At 44.9% G+C, this 18734-nt stretch overlaps 1 protein-coding gene across 8 annotated transcripts in view; it reads right to left on the minus strand.

Moving 5' to 3' along the window:
- Positions 1 to 9388: 9388 nt before the first annotated feature.
- The window catches only part of FLI1 (Fli-1 proto-oncogene, ETS transcription factor), a 114897-nt gene continuing 105551 nt past the window's right edge, over positions 9389 to 18734 (minus strand). For 7 of the 8 annotated variants that reach the window (XM_044996916.1, XM_044996915.1, XM_044996913.1 and 4 more), the window contains 4 exons: positions 16132 to 16197; positions 14783 to 14845; positions 13436 to 13483; positions 9389 to 12019 (listed from right to left, as the gene is read on the minus strand). In XM_044996916.1, coding sequence (XP_044852851.1) covers positions 11490 to 12019; positions 13436 to 13483; positions 14783 to 14845; positions 16132 to 16197 — 707 coding nt within the window. In that variant the 3' untranslated portion in view covers positions 9389 to 11489. The remainder of the gene's footprint in view (positions 12020 to 13435; positions 13484 to 14782; positions 14846 to 16131; positions 16198 to 18734) is intronic. The other variant, XM_044996920.1, reaches the window with a different exon arrangement.

Genomic DNA, 18734 nt, shown 5'->3' on the forward strand with positions numbered 1-18734 from the left:
ATTGTCCCCATTCCACAGGAGAAAACTGAGGCACAGCAAGGCTATCGCACTTACTACTTTGCCAACATTTTCTCACTGTTGCTAGCCCTGGTTCAGCTCCGCTGTCCGCCTGTGATGGTCTCTGACCACTTGCCATCTCCTCCTCCCTTGCCCTGCCCCCCTACACTAGCAGCCCTAGGCTGGCTACTTCTGACCAGGTGCCCTGATGGTTTCCCTTCTCTATACACCCCTCGCCTCTTCTGCAAATGTTCCTTCTCACTCCTGAGGTGACCAGTCTCCACCTTATGCCCCCTGCTACTTCACTCTAGGGACCCTCAATGCCAGGACAGCGGCTGGCACTGAGTTGCTCCTAACAATGCAGAGATTTCACTGGACAAGGCTGTGCCAAGAGTGAGAATGTTGCAGCAAGACTCTGCAAAACATTCCCAGGGGCCAAGCTATCGCTGCTGAGGTGGAGGCATCTGCCCTGGGGAAGTTTACATTTGGAATAAGTTCTCTGCTGCACGGGAGAGAGCAGCGAACCCTCCCCGCTCAATGGATCCAAGCAGGGCAAATCAGGAGAGGCTGGAAATTAAACATCTTTACTTCCTGTTTCAAACCTCCCCTCACAAAGTTCAACACCCCACTCAAGCCTCTGCTTTTCTGAGTCCATGCGTCCCACACATGCTCTGCATTTCACAGGCAAATTGACTGCATTATTCTGTTATTACATCCTACCGCATTAGCACCCCATATCTTACGGAAAGTACCTGATATCTTTATGACCACTTGCAGTTCAATTGGCGAATGCCAGTAGCAAAAATCCCCAATGCTGGAGACTGGACACTAAGTGGGGAGGGCTCTGAGTTACTACAGAGAATTCTTTCCCAAGTATCTGCCTGACGGGTCTTGCCCACATGCTCAGGGTCTAACTGATCACCATATTTGGGGTTGGGAAGGAATTTTCATCTGGGTCAGATTGGCAGATACCCTGGGGGCTTTTCTCCTTCCTCTGCAGCGTGGGGCCTGGGTCACCTTGCAGGTTTAAACTACTGTAAATGGTGGATTCTCTGTAACTTGAAGTCTTTAAATCCTGATTTGAGGACTTCAGTAATTCAGCCAGAGATTAGGGGCCTATTACAGGAGTGGATGCATGAGGTTCTGTGGCCTGCAATGTGCAGGAGGTCAGACTAGATGATCATGATGGTCTCTTCTGACCTTAAAGTCTATGAGTCTCTGAGACAGGCAGGGGGCCTGTGAGGCCGCATAGCGATGCTAACGGAATGAAGGGAGCTGTTCAATTGTGTTGTATTCCCAGTGGCCAGGAGGTGGCACCCGTCACCTCCACATAACAAAGCCAGATCCTAAGCGGACAGTAGCCCTAAACTCAGAAAAATCTAACAGCATGGACACAGCAGTATGTAAAGCGCTAAGCAAGAATTTATTGGGACTGCTCCTTATTTTATTACATAAAGTTGAATGCACTTAGTGACTCTTTTCTGGCATGAGCCAGGCAGGCTGGATATATTTAGCTCCTTCACAGAGGCGCTGCAGCTTAAATCATTGAGACGAATGCAGAGGTGCCGTGTAAGTGGGGCGCTGCTAACCACATATCTGCAACTGCCTCTGAGCAGCCTTCAGGGAGTTTGAAACTGGCAGGGGAGTTAAGTGGCTAGAGCACTGCACTGGGTGTGGGGAAGCCTCTGATCTGTTCCCAGCTCCTACAATAAATTGTTCTGTGGCCTTGGGAAGTCCCAATCCTGTGCTGTGCCTCAGTTTCCCCAGATGATACTAGATCAGGGGTCAGCAATCTTTCAGAAGTGGTGTGCCGAGTCTTCATTTATTCACTCTAATTTAAGGTTTCGTGTGCCAGTAATACATTTTAACATTTTTAGAAGGTCTCTTTCTATAAGCATACTAGATAACTAAACTATTGTTGTCTGTAAAGTAAATAAGGTTTTTAAAATGTTTAAGAAGCTTAATTTAAAATTAAATTAAAATGCAGAGCCCCCCAGACCGGTGGCCAGGACCCGGGCAGTGTGAGTGCCACTGAAAATCAGCATGCGTGCCGCCTTCGGCACCCATGCCATAGGTTCCTACCCCTGTACTAGATGATACCATCCATGCCTCAGTTTCCCCAACCGTAGAAGAGCAATAATGCTGCTTACCTTGTAAAGAGCATTGATATCTATGGCCGCTCGGTACCTCAGTTTTCCCAGCTGTAGAAGAGCAATAATGCTGCTTACTAACCTTGTAAAGAGCATTGATATCTATGGCCGCTCGGTACCTCAGTTTCCTCAGCTGATACTAACCACTTTTGTAAAGCACTCAGAGAGAGATTGAAGAAAAGCGCCAAACAACAGGTAGGTGTTATTATTGCCATGTATCAATATTGCAGTAGTGCCCAAACACTCGAGCCAAATTCAGGCCCCCATAGTGCTAGCATGGATTTGATGCACAGTCCGAGCCTGACTCTGGTGTGCTGAGTAGCTGCGGAAACTGACACAAAAAGACACAACACTTGTGCGCCATTATAATCTCATCCCCCCTCCCTGGGTTTACTCCTGAATTACACCAGTGCAAGCGAAAGCAGACTCAGGCCCACAGTTTCCCCATATTTCTACAGAAGAAAGAGAATATAGTAGATAACCTGGCATCACAAACTGACCCCGCGCTGCTCAGCATTGCAGCTGCCAAGAAGCGCAGTGCCATGTGTGACATGCTATGTGCGTTAGATAAGGAGCTTGCCTGCAGAGAATTTGCATGTAACCATACGCTTCAGCTTATGGTCAGCACAGAAGTGAGTGAGCGAGTGCTAGGGTATCTGGGATATCTGGGGTAGGTGGGTGGATGCTAGAGGGTGCTTGGGTATCAGGGGAGATGGGAGGGTGCTGGGGTATCTGGGGTGGGTGCTAGAGGGTGCTGGGATATGAGGGGTGGATGGGCGCAACAGGGTGCTCCTTGGGAGGTAGTTCACTGGGGGCTGTGTAAGGGGGAGCTGAGGGTGGGAAGAAGCTGGGCAGGAGCTGCCAGGTAGCTGGGGTATTGCTGTGGGTGGGGATGCCCAGCCGGCGAGGGTGGGGGTGAGGTTCACATTGGGCCGCTCTCATTTTTTGTCCCCAGCACTGCTGCTGCCCCTGCTCTTCCCCAGCCAGGATCCAGCATGGCGGACAAGCAGCAAGCTACCTGGTGTCTGGCAGAAACGGTGCTGCACCATCCCCCGTGGCTGAGAGGAGAGAGAAGCAGCTCCAGGCTTGGCCCCATAGCCTGGGCAAGAAGTGGGCATGGGTACCAGGGAGTGACTGAACACATGCGTGTCACTTGAGATGCCAGGCAACTCAAAGCCCTGTAGCACAGCGGGGCTGCATACGTAGGGCACCAGGAAACCAAGTCCTGCATTTGGTTTGTTGAGTGATGTTGAGAAAGTGGATAAGGAAAAGTTATTTACTTATTCCCATAATACAAGAACTAGGGGTCACCAAATGAAATTAATAGGCAGCAGGTTTAAAACAAATAAAAGGAAGTTCTTCTTCACGCAGCGCACAGTCAACTTGTGGAACTCCTTACCTGAGGAGGTTGTGAAGGCTAGGACTATAACAATGTTTAAAAGGGGACTGGATAAATTCATGGTGGCTAAGTCCATAAATGGCTATTAGCTAGGATGGGTAAGAATGGTGTCCCTAGCCTCTGTTCGTCAGAGGATGGAGATGGATGGCAGGAGAGAGATCACTTGATCATTGTCTGTTAGGTTCACTCTCCTTGGGGCACCTGGCATTGGCCACTGTCGGTAGACAGATACTGGGCTAGATGGACCTTTGGTCTGACCCGGTACGGCCGTTCTTATGTTCTTATTTACCTGGCATGCTAGCTGAGGAGAGGCTGCTTCCGGTCTGACCCCCCCGGCCCTGTGAAAAATGATGCCCTATCCCAGTAGAGGATGATTAATCTAGATATGGCATTTAAAGCTCTCCAGAGGTTGTTATCGAGCTCTCTGCTGTAGCCACTTCAGGTACCAGAGTGATGGGGACCAGATAAGTTGACAGGTAGCTGTAAACCCATTGTGGCTGCAGGGCAGACTCTTAGGGCCAGAGGAAGTGCCATTTTCTCTGGTGTTGCACTGCTGGCTTTGAGAGCATTATTCCAGCTTTACACCAACACTGCTCAGATCAGAATGTGGCCCCGTGCACACAGCCAGCTCTAGTCTTGCCAACCTCAAGCATTTAAACATCAAGTTCAGCCCCTCCCCCATCATGATAGTCTACCAAATAACAAATGTGTGTTGGGGAGGGGTGAGAGGGTGGGTCTGCTGGGGTTTGAGCCTTCAGGGTTTGCCTTTTCTAGTTTTTCCCCTACCACCAGAAGGCTAGACACTGCAGCAGAAGAGGCTCTGCTGTCCTGCATGCAGTTCTCTGCAGCAGCAGGGAGACTGAAAGAGGGCCTAGCGCAGGACTCTGCAGCTCTGCGGGGAGTGGTAGGGGAAGAAAGTTAATGAAAAGCCAAAGAAAATAACAAATCTGGAGCAGCTCCTGGAGAAGCAGTTGCAGCCCCCTGGGGTGATATGGCTTTGCACCACAACTGCCTGAGAGTGTCCTCCTCCTCTCCCAGCATCTGCATTTTAGTTTAAGAAACACAGGGCTCCATCCATTGCGCTCTGACTCCCCATCAGCTTAGCGGTCTCTATTATGCTGCATGCCTGTCTCCTAACTTCCTGTTTTCTTCCCATATAGATAAAGTGCAGAGGCATAAAGCAGGTCTTAGAAACCTCCCCCCACTCCCACCAACCCCATCCAATAAGAGACTCAGCTCATCATTTCTGCTGGCAAATATTTACATTGCTTTCAAGCAGACGCGCTGTCTCAAACACACCTGGTTGGCATCAACACCACCTATAATCTACTGTTCTGCAGGCCAGCCATGTAGCGCCTTGTCAAGGATGTTTAAATGCAACCAATTCACTAGGCTTGAGGCTGTGACAAACAGCTGGTAGGAAGGCATGGAACGGCACAGCATGAACGGAGAGAGGGAGGTGAAGTAACAAGGGGAAATTAGTGAAGAGAAGGTCATTTCTATTCGATTTTTCTCTAGTGGGTTTAGTGCTAGCTAATGGTGCCAGCTTGACAGCCCTGGATTTATCCAAACAGCAACTATGGTTCCAATTAATGTCAAATGTGGTAATGCTTCATGTGAGGTAGGAGCTCACCTGCTGGGAACTGGGCTGAGGCCTACCAAATTCATTCCATGTAGGCCATTCACAATTAGGGCTGGCTGGAAACCAGAATTCCATTTTAGGAAAAAATATGACAAGGGTTTCAAAACAGAGACCTTTCAAAAAATGTTGTGAAAAAGCAGAGAAAGAGACCAGCAGAGCCAGTGGCCAGAGCACTTACCAGATGAATGGTCCAAACCACTAGGCCAGGTTTTACTCCACTTTTGACTGGAAAGCGCATCCTGTGCCCTCAAAGCAGATTTGTTTCGACAAACAGTTTCTGCTTTGACAAAACATTTTCAAACAGAAAAACATTCGGTTGAAAAATTCCCAACCAGCGCTATTAAAAATGCTATTTCAGTGCAACAAATTGTCACACACAGCCCTGTACTTACAAGCAACCCTATGATAATAATGCCACAAAACCAGCTCCTTTAGGTGATCTTGGATTGACGACTCCGTTCTTTTGGTCAACAGCAGAAGGCTGCATCTGTGGTTTTGGTGCAAACCTTGATATGGTCACAGCAACAGCCCCACTTGAATATAAAAATTGATGGGAAGGTTCATCAGATAATGGTCCACCTTCAGGGTAAAAGTTTACAAAAAAGGAACTCAGAATTGCATATTTCCCATGCAGTCAGTGTTCCATTGAGATGGCATCAAGCCTGAAGGAGTCTCAGAGCCCTTTGCTGGTCAAGGGTATGATAGACATTTATTATTTCCTTTCCCTTCTATTCCTTACTAATGTAAAAACAAAAAGGTGTTAAGACAGGAAAATTCCTCTGTGTTTAAATAAGATTAAAAGTCTGTCACAGCTGCCAGGAAATTCAATGTCACAGCTGAAATGGATCTCTTAAGCCCATAAAGATCTGACACTAGGTCTAGTATCCAATCTCCACTGGTGGTCAATGTTGTAGACTGCAGAGGAATGTGTGCCATTCACAGACCTCCACAGAGAATACGCTACCAAAGCAGGTTTCTTCCTTTCCACATCTGTTAATCTGTTTATGTTTTGAAGCATGAGGATCAGAGATAGGTGTCCTTCTAGATACCTGAAATTTGGTGTCTTTCACCTCAAGATTTGGTTCCAAACTACTCAGGCACATCTCAAATGAAAAGTAAGGCAGCCCTTGCAATGACCCCAGCCCCATGTAACAATGGCTGATCCTGCATATCTTATATCAATAGTTCTCAACCTTTCCAGATGACTGTACCCCTTTCAGGAGTCTGATTTATCTTGCTTACTCCCAAGTTTCACCTCACTTAAAATCTACTTGCTTATAAAATCAGACATAAAAATACAAAAGTGTCACAGCAAATTGCTTCCTTTCTCATTTTTACCACATAATTATAAAATAAATCAATTGGAATATAAATATTGTACTTACATTTCAGTGTAGAGTATACAGAGAAGTATAAACAAGTCATTGTCTATGCAAAATTTTAGTTTGTGCTGAGTTTGCTAGTGCTTTTCATGTCGCCTGTTGTAAAACTAAGCAAATATCTAGATGAGCTGATGTATCCCCTGGAAGACCCTTGCATACTCCCAGGGGTACACCTACTCCTGGTTGAGAACCACTGTCTTATATGTCTTAATATCTGGGCAAAAAGTGGGAGGTAAAAAGTCAGTTTCCAGGTCTTGTATGTAACCCTTCTGCCAGGTGCTGTCAGCAGCAAAAGAGGCCAGGTTCAATTTTCCAGGGGTTCCTTCGGAAAATGTAAATACCGGCTCGATACCCCGCCCAGAAACCTGGGTAACTATGTATACCACCCTGGGCACCCTTGATAGGCAATACTTCCCCACTCATAAGCACTGACTCCTGGGGTTTACAACAATGAGAACTTATTAGAAGGGATGACAGAATGCACTTGGGAAAGCCAGCAATTAATTAATTAGCACTTTCTATGAGGTAAAACTCCCTCTCCCCTAGGGCGTCTTAACGATAATCCCAGCCTAGCCCTCCTCTTGCCATTGTGAGTGGCGACCGTGCTCCGGCCACTTCCCTCTGCCCCACCTCCCCACTCACCGTCTGTTGTCCAAGGACCCTGGCAGTTTGGTGCTCTGGGCTGTTCCAGGGACTCTGCCTTCTGACCCAGCTGAAGTGATTTGGGCTCTGATTGCTGAGGAGGGAGGCCCCCAGCACAGTCCCTGAGGTAAACGGAAGCTCTCTGAGTGTTCCGCCCCACCCACCTCAGCCTGCCACAAAATTGCTTCAGCCCACTGCCTTGAAACTGTCTTAATGCAGCCGTTTAATGAGTCATCAGCAGGGTATGGGACCCTTTGCAAAGTCCTTCCCAGCAGAAATAAACTCCTCACAAAAATTAGAAGGGCACCCATCTCTCCCCAGTGCTGCCTAATCTTCCTTACCCAACTGGGGCTCATTACTAGGTGACCCTTCACCCCCAGCCTATGTGGTGCAAATCTTTTCTCCTTCGTTTCCCAACTGGGACAACAGTATTTTATTGCCTCCAAACTCTACATGCCAAAACGTCCCAAATAGTCACGTAATTGAAACGCAAATGAGGCCTGGCCCACTTAGTTCCTTGCTCACCAACATCTGTCAGCAGAGAGCTCCGTCCCCAAGGGACCCTCTGCCCCTCTGGCATTCTCAAGCAGCTCAGGGCTGCTCTTTTCTGTAGTCATCAACAAATGTCACTAGTGAGCACTTTTTTCTCTATGGCTTCAGGCCACAGGGCTTTGTATGTCCACTGAAGTCAGACTCTTAATACCACTTGAGCCCAGCTACTTTTGGTAGCCGAATAGACCCAGTGGATAAAAATCCTGGCTCTGTTGCAGACAATGGCAAAACTCCCATGGGCCTTGGTGGGGATTTCACCAATTAGCTTTGAATTCTGAACATTAATGCAGAGCAATTCATTTCCCTGCTGCCCTGTCTACACAAAAAACTCACATTCACAAGTTGTAAACCATTCTTTTTATAAAACTTTCTGACATAATCCTGCTGTACCTCAGCTCCCATCTGCTCTATTCTCCTCAGAAAAGCGACTGTAGAATTAGTACCATTAGACTCCATGTTTATAGTCTCTCAATCACTCCTAGTGCAAACATGCTCTGTTTACATGTTAAAAAAATGGGTTTTCCCTCAGAACTTCAATCCTGCAAACTCAGCCTGGGAGTCAAAGTGAGCCACTAGTGGCTTGTATGGCATCTCTAGTTATCAATTCCAAGATTTTGGAACCTTACCAATGATCTGAAGTGGTTCCGTTTTGCAGTGGCCAACTTGAGACACCTCCATTTCAGAAGGTTTAAGATGAAAATGGATGTTCCCCAAGTCACAACTCACTTTTGAACATCTTGGCCAAGGATTCTGCAGGGCAAATTTTGCTCGCGGTGACACCTGTATACGCTTACTGCTCTGCAATTCTGCCCCAAACGACATGTGTGCAAACTCGTGGTCTTCACATTTTGCCAACACTGACACCTGTGAAAGCACATGCCTGCCTCTGGAAACTACTTAGCAGTTGTATTGGTGGAGCACAGTTGGAATAGAACACAGCTCGCTCTATCATAGCTGTGTTTAACAAACAGTTAAACAAGGAAACACTTACGTTTGTAACTAAAATCAGCAGGTCCAGTGGAATACACCCAGGGAACAGATCTGTTGGGTAAGAAGGTGTCATTTTTAGAGTCACTGTTCAGAGTGAATCTTCATTAATCAAGCAAGTGAAGATTATTGGACTGGAAACTTGCTTGTGATGGGTTATGTGTGGAGGGGGAAAATACATTGAAAGTCTCCATTAATAATTTGTCAAAAAACCCCAAAGGCTGGACAATCAGAGGTAAGTCTATACCCTCAATAATGACTGTGACGCAGGGAGTCAGCATAGTCTAAACCAATAGGGTAGCCATTAGAGAAGTGTGTTCTAGTGATGGAAGCACTGGACTAGAACTCAGGACACCTGGGATCTTCTGCTTGCATGCTGGGTAACATTGGGAAAGTCACTGCACTTCCCTGTACCTCAGTTTCCCTATTTGTAAGATGGGGATAATGAATGATACTTGCCTCCTTTGTCAAGTGCTTTGAAATCTATTGATGAATAGTGGTATACAAAGGCAAAGTATTATTTAGTTTGCTTTTAGTTTCTTTCTCTTCATCTAAAATAAATATTGTTTAGACTGAAAGTTCATGGTTTTGCTGTGAGCTTGGGGAAAAAAGTGTAACAATATGATGTCTTAGAGAAGAAAACAGCCATTTATTTTCTCACATTTTTTTACACCATAATCCTCATACAACAGTTGTCAGCGTAACATTTAATACATTTTTTTAAAAAACCCACAAAGATTACTTGCAAAATTATATATATTTTAATATCCAAAAATACATTGCATATATATAGTAGCAAAAGCCCATTTCCATGGGGAAATTTTTTTAATATTTTTTTTATTTTTTTTGCGAATATTGCAGTAATGTTACCTATAAACATTCCAAAAGCACTAAGACCTAAACTGATCAGCTTGATCTTGTTTTCCTCTTTTGTTAAATAATGGCATCAGTGCTTCTGTTTAAAGTTATGACCAAACTATAATGTTCTGTTTTAAGGTCCCAATTCTGCAAGCAAATACATGTGGACTAAACCTTGCACTGACACAGACGTTCAGAGGTTATGTCTACACTAGATATTTTTGCTCCTGTTAAATGATTGCCAGTTAATTCCAAATTAGCTAATAAGCTTGTAAGTACCAATCTAAGACCTCTATAAACATTTGTTCCAAGATCTTCATGTTTCTTTCCTGAAATGAACATTCCTGGATCATTAAGACTAGCTTCACAAATTAGAGGTAGTTGAAAATTTTCAAATGTTTGATGAAAATGTTCTGAAAAAGCTTTTCAAAAAAATTTTTTGTGGGGGAGGAATGTTTGCTGATTTTCATCCAGTTTTATAGAATTATCAAAATGTTTGAAAAACTCAGTTTTGATGGAAAATTGTCATGAAAAATTTGGAAAATGTTGATGCATTTTTTCAACTAGCTTGAATACAAACATGTTGGCCGATTTGAGTTAATTAGCAATCAACGAACTCAAGCTAAAACAGAAGCACAAAAACTGTGCTTTAGACACTCCCAGTGAGCTCAGACGTGTTCCACACTAGTATAGGAAAGAAATCTGCCTGGATCCGGTTGTGGGATCAGGGCTCTATTCCCACCAGATACGTTACATGTATCTTTTTTTCATTTTAATTTTTTAGCAAAAAGTACAAAGCTACAGCCCAAATGTACAGATTGAAAAGATGTACAAATTACATTTTAAAAAAACCAAACAAAAAAACCAGACAAACAACAACATAAAAACCCACAAACAACTGATCTGGTAGTAAAAATAACCTGCATTTGTGACTGAGGTCAACTCGTTTTATTTCATCTTTCTTTTAATATTGTGAGATATAGGGAAAAAATAACTCTGCATAACTTATACAGTAAGTAGCCTTCTGATTAGCTGACCCTTAGAACGACGGTCTGACAAACGCACAGCGTTCGCGAATCGGTAGCGCTTAGCGATCCTGAAAGTTTTGGCAGAGCTCTCCAGGATCTGCTGTCGTTTATTTCATTTTTGCTCTCAAGGAATGTCTGTGCTTGATGTTAGGTTACTTTCTTTTGTTCTGGTCTCAGATGTTTCTGGAGTTAATATACAGTCCAACACAAGTTGCACACTCTAGAAAGGTTCCTTCAATGCCCTTTACTTCTTTATATATATAAAATTTCCAGTTGGGTGAAAAACCTCATTGGCCTTAATTAAAGCTAAGATTCCAGTTGCCATCCTCTGCAGCCCCAGGTCCTCACAACATAATATCTGACTCTTCCATCCCCTCCTCAAAATCAGAAACCCTCCCGCCAAAAACACACATGTAGTCCTAAGTCCCTGTTAAACAAACATAGCATTCTTCTAAGACTCACGGCTGGATATATGTCTTGTTAAGAGCCTTCGGACTGCTAAACATTTTTTTCTCTGGTCTCGTAAAAATTCAAATGCTGATAATCATTCCAGGTTGTGGTGAGCAATCTTCATGGGCAGTTCCTATAGAGGACATAAGACTTAGAACCAAAATAAAAACACAGAGTACTGGCCTGCAGAGGTATCCATCTCTCAGTTCAAGACAGAAGAGGCAAAATTACCACACAAAAAAAAAAAGAGAGAGAAGGTTTGATCCAAGAATAACTAATATCCAGTTTTTAATTCCCCCCCCCCAACAATGGCCCACAAAATATCCAGAAAAGGTCCAAAAAATCCCAGAAGTAAAGAGAGCATCCAACCAGATTGATAAAGGCCACTGAAGATAAAAACATCTAGTAGTAGCTGCCCAAGTGCGATGGTACATGAGTGTTGGGATGACGCGGGACATTGGGGTTTGGGTAGATGCTGCCCGTAGGAGAGGTCCAATAGGATGCTGCTGCTCCGAAGAAACTGGATGATGTGACAGGCATGGAGGAAGCGTGGGGGGGCACAAAGTTCACCTTCTGTTGATGGGCGTGGTAAGAAGGCATATAGGAAAGATCTGATGGATACTTGTACATTGAAGACTCAGTTGGATGAGGCTGGAGAGCCTGGGCAATGCCGTGAAAGTCAAATTTGTAGGCATACCTTTTGCCATGCACTTTGGTCATAATGTTCTTATCGTAGTAGTATCGGAGGGCTCGGCTCAGCTTGTCGTAATTCATGTTGGGCTTGCTCTTGCGCTCTCCCCAGCGCCTGGCCACCTCGTCGGGGTCTGTCATCTTGAACTCCCCATTGGTCCCCTCCCACGTGATGCAGTTGGCATTGGAACTGTCCGACAGCAACTCAAGGAGGAATTGCCACAGCTGGATCTGCCCACTCCCTGCATGAAGCGAGCCAAAGAGAAAAGGAAATGACATTCCATTTCCTGTTTAAATCAAAAGACAAAGACAGGAAACAGAGGGACTATCTCAATCTTTGATGGGAAAGTTTCCTTCAAGCCTTACAAACTCTTGTGGAGGGTCAGCCCACCTATTCCCAGCAAACAAGTCACTCAGCCTCTTCTTCTGTTTGAGGTCAGACTAGCTGATCAGAATGGTCCCCTCTGGCATTAAAATCGACAAATCTACAAAGCATTCAGAAATGAGCTTTTTATGAACATGGTCATTATTCAGAATTATTCACTGAATAGCTGATATAAGCGTATTTCAACCTTGCTTTGCTCACTAACTATTTTCATAACTATTGCTGCAAATATCTGCAGTTCATAATTTGCCATGTGCAGCCTTGTGGCTGATCACCTAAATCACAGTATTATTTCTTTCTTCTCTCAGACTGGATGACTCCTAGACTATTTCAAGATGGCCGTACTAACACTTCCTGTAAGGAGGCTCATGAGAATCCGTTTTTGCGTGCGCATACAACACCTTCTCCCTCTGCGAACAGAATATGTGCTTGTGCAAATGTAACCCACATTAATGCCAAGGTGGGGTCTTTGTCCCCCTCTTGTGGCTGGGCCATGTAAAGAGGTTTACGAGATTGCAACAGCCTCGATGCTAATCGACCTTGTCAATTAGCTCAAGCAAGTGATGCTCATGCTCATGCTCTTGCTCCTATTACCAGAGGTCTGTAGATGACTTGATCAGGGGGTCATTGTGTAAACATAGCAAGCCTGCAAAGGGTTTTCCACAGAAGCTAGCTAAGAGCTTAAGCGATTTAGGTCTTCTACTCTGTGGTATAGTATTAAAGTTCCTGGGTTCAAATCTGGTTAGCTATTTTGAGGGGGAAGGGTAGAATGCCTGTGGTGAGCAACTTCATGCGGTGTCCAATATCGAAGACATGACTTCATTGTTTGTATTCAAACAAAGACTATTTGGCACTATCCACCCAGGTTTACTCTTGCATAGTCCTTTTACTATATCATTTGCCCACCCTGGCCTTATAATAGTGAAATGTCACTCCTGGGGAAGACAGCCACTCAAGACCATTCTTACTACTGTATTTAAGGCCCATGGTGGGGACTGCACATGGAAGCTACCAATAGTACAGCCATGTAGGGGATCATGAAGAAATTCTCCACACCAGCTTCCATGACCAGCACAGAGGGCAGTGGTAAGGACAGATGTGGGATCAACTCCTATTCAATCCAATGGCCCATATACTCTACCCAAGCAGCAGAGGGACAAAAGCTACGATTCCAGCCGAGTCTGAAGCAGTGGCTCATGAGAGAGTTGGCCCTTTAAACAGGAGTTGGAATTTGCCTTTAAGATAGTGGTCTGGTGTCCCAAACCGAACTCACCTGGATTGGCTAAGCGGCTGCTGGTGGGTCCCAGAATTTGATAGGGATCTAAACAAAGAGACAAGAAATCTTTTCTTTACTCTACTGCACAAAAAGAAACAAGGCACTTTTCTATTTTTCTTAACCAGAATAATCCAGATGTCCATTTTACCTTCCTTTTTTACATTGCCACTCCTCTCCCACTAATCATTCCCATTGGTCTCTTATGTTGTTTAATGAACAGACACACGTTATTTAGGGAGGATTAAATAACCTAGTGGCTGCTGCACTGTTTTCATAGCGTATCCCACTTTTTAAGATCAAAATCCCCACTGGACACAAGCCACAGCAGTTGGCTGCATGAAAACATAGCATCAGGCCAGCACAACATGACTGGATCAGAGCAAATACATTTGCTTTAATGTGAGCAGTTGGGCCACTTGTGTAAGTGTGCCTCATTTTCTAGTTGGGCTGATTATTTCCTCTTCTTGTGTGCAGGTGGGATTTTCAGAAACACTCCATGTTGGCTCAGCTCTGCTCCCAATGATGTCAATGGAAGATTGGTCCAGCTCAGCTCTGACTAAAATCAGTGGGTGTTTTAATGCAGATGCTAACGGAAGCAGAATGAAGTTCATGGTGAATGCTTTTAAGAAATTCCATCATGTGTTTATTAGGAATGAATCTCCCCCCTTTTCCTGGGGCCCCAATGCTGTAATCTCTCTACTTCCCTTCATTGTCCCTTGGATTTTGGTGTTGGGTCATGGCTGACTTTACACCTTAACAAAGAAAGCTACAAAGCAGCTGTGCAGAACACTGAGGGGGCGACATTTAATTGGGAAACCCAACCCACTGGGAAACCAAAGCAAGAAGTATCCCTGCTTGAAGCCTGATTGGACTTGATTCTCTTATTTACGGTGCTTTGATAGTGGTGTACCTCTGTGGACTTGGTTGGAGATGCTTCCAATTTATATTGGTGTAAGGGAGGTTAGAATCCAGCCCGTAGACCTTTCACCACTGTGGCAGAAGCAGCTCCATTGACTAGCTGTTTCAGAATCCTTTACACTGCCTGCTGTGGGATGTCAAAGCAGATACCAAAGCAGCTGACACTAAGGATTTTGAACCCTGCACATGACAAAGATGATACAGGGACATCTCTTTTAAATGGGGGGAGGATTGTCCATAAGCAGCCAGAAGAAAGTAGTTTTGGATAAGCCTTGTTGGTGGATGAACAGAGTTGACCGAGTTTTATAAGTGTTTGAGCCCATTTAACTTGTGCCTAAGACTGTCCTTGCTTGAAACATTACAATACCAGGTTGGGAAATGAAGTTGTTTATGGGATACAGCCGAGCACACAATGGACACATTTACCTGGTTGAGGCCGTTGCTGTTCTGTATTCTTGTTCACAGTTTGAGTCCCTGCAACCGGGGGACCTGTAATAACAGGAAAAGTGAGATCTTAGATGTACTGCAACCAGAGGAGAGGGAACAAATAGGGAACAAGATGGATACAGTGTAGACATGAACATGACCAAGCCAGTGGAGGTGGGCAGGAAACAGTTTTGTGGTCACACAGGAATTGTTGAGTTTTCATACATATTTATTACCGTGAACAGGGATGAAAAGTCAAAATCACAATTTTCATCAATGGAAACATTTTAAATAATTTTCAATCAGGTCAAACTAAATGCTTCCATTTGATCATTTTGACCTTTTGAAATTCTTTTTTACTCTCAGTTAACCTAAATTTTGAAAGCAATGGTTGCTTCAAATTGAAAAATGGAATTTTTTGTTTCGAAAAGGGCAAAATGGGATGTCAACGATTTCTCAACTTTTTTCTGGAATTTTTTTTGAAACGGGAAATTCGCAAAACGAGCCTTTCCCGTGAACAATTTTGGCTTTGGAAAATCGACATTTTTCTGAAGAAAAAAAAAAGTGGTCAAAAAATTCCCAACCAGCACTACAAATCAGTTCAACCTTAGCCCTAGCATCTGCTCCACCCATGCAGATCCTCATTGATAACAGAGATAATGCTATAAACCAAAGCATGGTCTTCCCATTCTGAGTGAGCATTTTCCATAAAGCTCCTAAAGAGAAAGTACTGATTTAGGGCCAAATTTTGCCAGCCTTACCCCAGACGAGTAATATCTTGATCAGGGACGACTTGTGGCCCAGGACATGTGACACCAGTGAAAGAAGAGCAGAATATGCCCCTGTGACAGCCAGTTATACTAGCTAAGATAAAAAATTGCATGGTCTAGCAATCTACCTCCTTCAGGGCATAAACCTACCATTTGGGGGAAGCATGAAATCCGGCCCTACCCTGTAGTATTGCAAAATTATATAAATTCTGAAAATAATTAACAACTAGAATAATATGCATGTCTATAGGATCATCCATATGATAACTTCAATGTGCTTTACAAATATTAAGGGCCAGAATTTGCTATGCTTTCTCACGGTGAGTGACACCTTTCTCCTTTGAGCAGTAGTAAGGTATTGGAGTACGGCGTTATTCATCATGACTAACTGTATCAGAATCGGGCCCAATGCAAGGATGGCTCCAATGAATTGAGTCTCACAAGAGACTGGAAGTTAATAGGGCCTGGATCCTCAGTCATTCTGATGCCTGTCCAACAAGCAAACCAAACCTAGCCCAACTCGTGACCATCTTTTAATCCTCTGCATCAGAATTTGCCACCCCCAACATGGCTACTTACTTTTGCTGAGGCTGGAGTTCATGTTATTGCCCCATCCGGCTCTCCTGACCGCATCATAGGAGGGATCTAATGACAAACGACAAGAGGGAAGGAAGAGTTGAGTTCAGACTGTGCCAGGAAGGCTAGACAGGTGGCTAGTTGTGATTATGGCTTAAGAAATTTTACACACGCTTTAGTTACTTTGTCTCCATGCCCTGGCCTACGTATGTGCTTCAGCCACCTGCTATGTATTGTCCATTATAGTGCAAGGGCCCTGGGGCAGGGCCTGTCATTTTTGATCTGTCTGTACAGTACCTGGCACAATGGGGCTCTGACCTGTGGGCACTGCTACAATATGAATGTTAAATAGTAAGACATGGCATGGGACAGGTGGAGCTGTGGGGACACATTGTGCAGGAGGTGGATGGCAGAGAGTGGGAGCAGGGCTGAGGCCTGGGTCTCCATCTCCTCCCTGCACAGGTGGTAGTAGCATGGACTGGGCCTGTGCTTGACTCCTGTGTGGGGCACAAGTTGGCGATGGAGGGCAGGGAGGAAAACAAAAGTGCTTAGTGCCCTCCACCCCATTCTGTACACCCGTGCTAATGTCAGGCGCCATCTGGTCCCATGGGCATAGACGGGGTGGACTGAGGCTAAATGTAAACTGAACCCAACAAAATTTGAATTTCTGTCTAGTCAGAATCTGCCTCTCAGCTGCCCCCCATCCTCCCAAATATCTGTGCCTTCTTTCCACTCCAGAGCCCTTGCTCATCCTCCTGGCCCATCGCGAGGCTGCAATTAGGTGTGCCTTGCACAGCCACCTGCTCCTCTGCCTCACTGCTTCTTCTGGCTGCCCTGTGATTGCGTGGTATGGAACCCAAGGAGCCTGCCTTAAGAACTGGTAAATATCCAGGAAACAGAGGAACTGCTCATGGTTTAGGAGAGGTTGGACGGAAAGGAAAGTTCACAACGGAGATCATGAAAAACATCCTGATGGGGAGCTGTACTGGGCTCCTAAGGGAAAGGGTGGAAGCCTATGCACTTTAACAGCTGACCTGGGTAAAGCCTTGGAAAATCTGGGTGTCTGCAGGGAGATGTACTAGATGACTTGGTAGAGTAGTTGCCATTAAAAAGTCAACATTTCCCAGCACTTATTACTGCACGGAGTATCTGAAATGCCGCAGTTATTTTCTTACACTTAGAAGAAAGAACCTTGCTATACACTGAATGGTGACCACAGCAAGTTTTTTCTGTCTCTGACCTCTGTGGATCATGGGCAGCCCTGAGTTATGGGTCCAGATCCACAGCAGGTGTGAATCAGCGAAGCTCCATGTCGATTGACATCAAGTGAGGATCTAGCCCATGATTGATTCGGAAGCTGCAGGAAACCTTCCAAGGACCTTGAAGGGGCCCTGGAAGGGTGCAGCAAAGCACTGTGTTAGAGAAAAGGGGAAAAACAATGCGCTCTGATTTCACAACAAGCAACACTGGTGGGTGAGGATTGGCTTGCGGCAAAGATGTGTCATCAGAATCCTGCATTTTAAATCCCTAGTTTTTTTATTGTTATTGCTGAACTGTTCACAATCCACGTTTTCCCAAGCCCGTCTTCTCACTCTTGTCCTGGAGTGGCTGGACCGAAAAACCACTCAAGGACCAGACTTAGAGGTAGCGAAGGGACGAGCCATTAGGTTATTCAACATGAACCAAGCCAGGGCTTTAAACCAAAAAGGATTCCAAAGTCTCCTTGTGGACAACAAAGAAACCATAAAAACCACGCTAAGACGCAACATTAAAAATAACCATCATCCTCATCAGAAAGCACCAGATGAACTGCTGCCCCCAAACTCCTTCCGCAACCCCTGAGTGAATAAGAGACTTTGTCCATTCTCATGGTTTGGGGCTGGAGAAGAGCAAGGAGACCAGAGTGAATCTCCTTGTGGAAAAATCCATGTGCACTCGCCCAATCCATCTGGCTCTGCAAAAGCCTCTTCAGTTTTTTAAATTAGTTATTGGCATGAAAAGAAAAACAGAAAGAGGGAGCGTGGAGGGGGATAGAGGGAAGAAAGAGAAAAGGGGGGAAGGAGCTCATTTAACTTGTCTGTTTTAATTTTTATTTTACTGTTGTTTGTAATAGAAACCACAATCCCTGCTGCAAACAGGTCAGACTTAAAAACAACCCACTGTGCTTTAAGAATCCGACAAGACATCTCTCAAGGACAGAGGCCAGTCTGGGTTTCTTGTTCTTTCAGCGGCAGTGCTGGGGACTGGTTCCCTGCCGCATTTTGCCAAGTGAACCTTTCTACCCGGCTAAGAGCCATTGGTGTAAACAAGCAAAGCTGCTATATATGCACCAGTGGAGTTTCCCCTGCTTGAAACCATTGGAGGAAATTGCACCTTGTGCTGTCTACAATAGGGGCTTGCACCAGTGTCAGTATGGTAGTGCTTGAAATCAGAGCACAATAGATAAGGCTTAAATTGTAGCCCATTCCCCTTGTAACCAAATGGCTTCTTCTTCCCCATCCTTGGCAGCCAGCCAGTGACTTTCATTCCTCCCCTTTGATAATCCTTCACAGCTACATAAAACTGCATATTAACTCTAAGCTTTTGGCATCATTTGCCAACAAGCT

The sequence above is a fragment of the Mauremys mutica genome, chromosome 22 (assembly GCF_020497125.1).
Source record: "Mauremys mutica isolate MM-2020 ecotype Southern chromosome 22, ASM2049712v1, whole genome shotgun sequence".
In the NCBI taxonomy this organism is placed as follows: Eukaryota; Metazoa; Chordata; order Testudines; family Geoemydidae; genus Mauremys; species Mauremys mutica.